This window comes from Martes martes, assembly GCF_963455335.1.
Source record: "Martes martes genome assembly, chromosome: 1".
In the NCBI taxonomy this organism is placed as follows: Eukaryota; Metazoa; Chordata; class Mammalia; order Carnivora; family Mustelidae; genus Martes; species Martes martes.
The window spans coordinates 172,237,989-172,243,654 of NC_137888.1; the positions used below are offsets into that span (position 1 = coordinate 172,237,989).

The 5,666-nt window shown below is 37.5% G+C and overlaps 1 protein-coding gene across 1 annotated transcript; it reads right to left on the bottom strand.

Moving 5' to 3' along the window:
- Window positions 1-239: 239 nt before the first annotated feature.
- LRRN1 (leucine rich repeat neuronal 1) lies at window positions 240-2,390 on the bottom strand (the record flags this gene model as incomplete). The annotated part of the gene is made up of 1 exon (XM_080816401.1): window positions 240-2,390. One exon carries the CDS (start codon window positions 2,388-2,390, stop codon window positions 240-242), a length of 2,151 nt encoding a protein of 716 aa, XP_080672527.1.
- Between the last annotated feature and the right edge of the window lie 3,276 nt (window positions 2,391-5,666).

Here is a 5,666-nt window from a genome sequence, read left to right on the forward strand (position 1 = left end):
AATCATAATAATGATAAGAATAAAAACCAAACACAAACTGGAAGCCTAGAGATGCTGCCAGCCGTGTCAAACCCTTGCGATACGCTATACTAAAAAAATTTGAAATATCCACCCGTCCTCTCCACTCTGCCACAAACTAGCAAAGTCAAAATACAAAAGTCTTCAACTTGTTACTTTTGCAGAATAAAGCAAAAACGTCTTTTGTGCTCCTTACTACCAGAAGCAAAATGTCCACTGAGTTACCACATGTAATAGCTTCTGGATGTGTCAACCTGGGTTGGCTTGGTGTCTGCAGAACCATCTTTGTCTTTCTCACTGTCACCTTCCCAGAGGTTAATGAGTGGTGGGTACAGCTCATTTAGTGGGATTGAAGAAGTTTTTTGCATATACTTTTTTAATGAGTGGTGGTAGTTTTTCCTCTTAAACCTTTTGGCAATGTACACAGCAATGGACGCGAGGCTAATGACGGCAAACATGGACCCCATTACTGCAGCAAGGGCCGTACTTGTTTCTTGGTCGGAAATGTCCAGTGCAAAGGCGGCATTTTTAGTTGTGACATTGACACACGACTTTTGAGTCTGCTGATGAATATTGGACACTGTGAGACACACTTCATAATCTGTGGAAGGCTGCAGATGTGTTAGGTTGTACTCATGAACATCTACTGGGACCCTGGCAGTGTATGTTATGTGAGGATTGTCGATCTTCATGGTGGCAGAGGACCATTTTAAGTTTGATGTCATGACATTGGAATTAACTTTCCAGGACACTAAAATGGAATGAGATTCTGTCTGCTTGACATATATTTTCAGCACCTGGGTACCATCCAGAAGGGTTCCATTAACCTTAATTGTTACCACACGTGTGTCGGCCCCTTCCACATTCTGGGCAACACAAGTGTATCTTCCTGAGTCTTCAATTTGTATGTTAGATATTTCTAAAGTACCTTCACTACTTAGCTTGTATTTATCTGAAAGTGCATCCACAGTTATCTTATTTCCAAGAGGAGTGACCCAGTAAATTTCAGGTTCTGGCTCAGCCATGGCCCGACAGTCTAGGAAAACTGTTGTGCCAATATCCATGTTTAAATGATTTGGGAATGTGTCGTGAGAGATCATTGGGAGGCACTGTTCACTGGAATCCTGGATTAAAACTTCCTTTACCTGCTGCCCTCTATATTCAGGTGGCATGGCACAGAACATGGACAAAGGCTCCATGAATCGGATGTTGGTCTTGTTGGAATTAATCCAGTGGATGACACAATCACACCTCAGAGGATTGCTGTGGATACTAATCTCACGAAGATTGGGAAGAGATTCTACTGTCTTTTGGTAAACAGCATTCAAGGCATTGTTGTTCAACATCAAGCTTTCTAGGGCAGGAACACTTCGAAAAGCCAAGCGATGGATATAAGATAATTTGGGGTTATTGGTGGCTTCTAACTTTGTGAGTTCAGGCAAGTTATCAAGGGCATAGCGATCCACAGAAACAAGTTCCCCCATGTTGTTGATTCCCAGTTCTTTCAGTCGAAGCATATTTTTGAAATCCCCTTCTTGGATTTTGTGAATGGGGTTTTTGTTGAGGTCTAAGAATTTTAAATTTGGAACTTTTTGCAGAGCAAGCTGAGGAACCTTGACCAGTTTGTTATCATAAAAAGACAGGCTTTCAAGGCTATCCAAGCCCACCAAGGCATTTCCAGGAATATCAGTGAGATACATTCCTGCCAAAACCAGGCTTCTCAAATTTGAGAGGGGTTTAAAGTTCATATCTAGAATTCCAATCACGGGGTTTTCCCCAATCATGAGTATTTCCAGGTTGGGTGTTGAATCAAACCAGCGGCTATCGATAACTTTCAATTTATTAGAGTTCAAGTGAAGCCTTAAAAGATTTTTTAAGCCTGAAAAAGCATTAGCAGAAATAGTGCTAATCTGGTTATGGTTGATATAGAGTTCTTGAAGGTTGCTGAGGTCTTGCAGACAGTAATCAGTCATTTCTGTAATCTGATTTTCCTCCAAATGGAGAGTAGTGAGCTGGGTTAGGTTTGTCAGCCCTACCTCCTTAATATTTGTAAAGTTGTTTTGGGAGAAATCTAGCTCAGTCAAGTTGAAAAGCTGCTGGAGCTCATCCACGGTCTTTGCAATGTTATTGCTCTGTAAGAGAAGCACTTGGGTATCACTAGAAAGGTTGCTGGGAATCCTTGTTAAGCGGAGATCATTGCAATCAACAGTAGTAGCTTCTCTATATGTTGACTGCGGGGTGAACCAGGGCCTAATTTCACATACACAAAGTTGTGGACACTCACTACTTTGTAGGGAAGACCCAGTTAATGAAGTCATTAGCAAGCCCAGCACCAACCGGCGAGCTGCTACAACAAAGCTCTTCCTAGCCATGCTGGCTTGCCAAGTGAGCTCCCGACACCCCTGTGTTTTAACAAAAGGTGAACACTAGATAGTGTGGTATGTAGGACAGCAAGCAGAAAAATGTAAACATTCAAGCAAAGTCCTGGTAGAGATGTGTAAAATTCCGGAGTCCGAAGAGACGGTTTTCAGGAGTTTTCAAAAGGCAGGAAGCCACTGGGAGTCTTTTAACTGCTTCTCTCAATTCCAGGCATGCCTACAGCTCTGTGGTATGTTACTTCAGCCAAATCAAAGACTGGAGATGTGCCTGAAAATTAGATTAGGACAGATGTTATGTTTTTTTCACATACTTTCTATATTATAGATTTCCTTTTCTCTAATAAAAAGGCATAATCACAAATCTATTAACAGAATGTTCAAAGTAACTACACAAACTTTTAAATTACAGTTTATTTTCTATATTCCACTTACTACACTAAAAATAGTTACCACTTTTGCAATTTAATTGGGTAAAATCATCAAATGCATACACATAATAGGACACTCAGAAAACGAGATGTCATTTCTTTAAAAACGAAGTCGACTTTAAAAAAATGGAAGGCTCCAAGAAGTCAAAAAATCAAAAACAAAACATGAAACACAGTTTTTAAGAGACTCAAAGTTAATTTTTAGTTATTTATATTTTATTTTATTATTTTTTAAAAAGATGTTATTTATTTATTTGAGAGAGAGAGAGAAAGGGAGAGAGAGCACAAGAGAGCACAAGCAGTGAAAAGGGAGAAGCAGGCTGCCCATGGAGAAGGGAGCCCGAGGCAGGACTCAATCCCAGGAGTCTGGGATCATGATCTGAGCTGAAGGCAGATGCTTATCCAACTGAGCCACACAGGCACCCCTAGTTATTTATATTTTAAATAATAACTGTTTTTGCTTCTTTTCCCAAATTCCAAAATACAGAATTATATATTCTGTAGACATATTCAGCCAGTGCTTTTCTAGCTCAGTTATTCTTATGCAAAAAATTAGTTTAATACAACTACAGAGAGAAAATATCAGTTTTTCTTATATTCTAACAATCATAGCTAATCTTGACTGAATAAAACAGTCAAAGGATTTTATCCTCCTATTATCACTGATTTTGATTTTAATGAAAAACACAAACATACTTACACATGTTTAATTTCAACAATCTCATGGGAATCTCACTGGCCACTTAGTAGCTATAAAGCATGGATATATTGGATATGTTCTTTTGGGGGGATATGTTCTTTTGGATTCTTTATTATCTTAAAGCCTCAGCTTCTTCAACTATATAAGATAGGGTTGATCCTTAAGGGAATTAAAGGAATCTATATAAGGTTCACAAAAGTTAGTTATATGTATTGTCATCCTTCCCCCTCCCCCCCAACCCCCAAACTGAGGGGCAGAGGGAGAGGGACAGAGAGAAAATCTTAAGCAGGCTCCATGCCCAGTGTGGGAACCTGACGTGAGGCTCATGACCTGAGCTGAAATCAAGAGTCAGACACTGAACTGACTAAACCACCCAGGCATCTCTATTGTCATCTTATTATTATCTCTCATCCGTATCAGTTTTAGCTGAATAGTGGTTATCAGAGAACAAGTAAATGAAGGAAAACTGAGGCATTTATAGTCATTGTCTACTGGTTTTAATAAGGTCTTTTGAGGTCAAATATGTATTGCTCATCTGCTTATAAAGACAGTATTAGCAGTTAACGGTTCTAGTTCCCTGGATTCCAATCATGTTTAAAAAGCCACTGTTGGGGGCAGGGGAGGGGGTGGGTAGGGCAGAGAAGCCACCGTGGATTCATTGTCTATCTTGCTTTCTCAAAACTAGGCCTGTCGCTTGCTAAACTATGAAAAGTAGAGCTATATGATGTTTCTTTTCATTTCTCTTTCTGTAATGAACTTCAGCTTTGAGTACTGAAGGACCTTCAGTAACTAGTGTTTTCTTTACCCTCATAAAATTACTGTAAGGATTCAATAAAACAAAGCATATAATGCACCTGAAATCTAGTATCCAACACACAGCAAGCTTTCAATTCATATTTGCTGCCAATACTTTGTACTATGCAAAACATAGTCATCCTTGTGATTGACAAGAAGCAAACTAATACAACTAGCCAGACCTAAAAGTTCTATATTTATTATATTTTAGTAGAAAGAAAGAAAAGTCCTACATTTCTGTTGTTGTTATATAAAACATGCAAACCAAGCTACTGGTCGAACAAGATAGTATTTAAAAAAAAAAAAAAAATCACCCATCTAGATTTGGCAGTTGGAGGAAGAAGGAAATGAATATGTTGCATGCTGATGGTGGATACTTGCTATTCTTTGTGGGAAGGAAACACACTGGCATTCTCCTCCACCTAATCTGGTTACTTTACTGTATATGGTAAATATACCTAATTATAGGTAAACATATATATAGAGGTAAAAATACCTAATATATATAATAAATATATAATACATAAATGTATAATAAATATAAAATATAAGGTAAATATACCTAATCTGGTTACTTTACCATACCATATATGTATGTATAAAACTTTTCAACATTATAAAACTACCCGACTGACTTTTATCAGGAAATTCCATAAAATAAGTACATAATAATAATTTTCCAACTGTTACTGCCTCCACAAATTTATTCCACTCTTTCTGTTTCCATTTGTAATCCTAAAACACATATAATGACCACAGTAAATTTCCCATTAAGAAAATTTCTGCCTGTTATTGCTTAATTTTAATTCAAAATAGAAAACTAAAAAAATAAATCTACTTCTCATAACTCTGAGATGGAATTTCAACTAATATTTATGTTTTGACTGAATTAAGGAAACATAGCAAAAAGTAAGTATGCATTGAAGTGGTGTGAGACTCCCAAAACCATATGTTGCCATTGAAAGATATCTTTTGTGGGGCTATACTTCGGATATTTTATGAGTAATGCTTCCATTTTGGTTTAAAATATATGATGAGGTAATTGGATTGCAATACTCAAATTTCTGTTTCACATACACACTCCTCTTTTAACAAACAAACCACACAAACTGAGAATGTTACACAGAGAGAAGACAATTTCCTTTCCCAAACCTGCATTTGGCTTCTTTGGGAGTGGAGAATGAACCTTTCTTGACACAAAAGAAGATGTTTTAAGATGTTTCTAGTTGTATGCCATTCTGAATTCTCGTTAGCATATTTTCCAGCCTACTTTTTGAATATGCCATTATACACAGAACAAAGCTTCATAGAGTGCTTAAACCATTTTGTATGTTTAAAACATAAGGC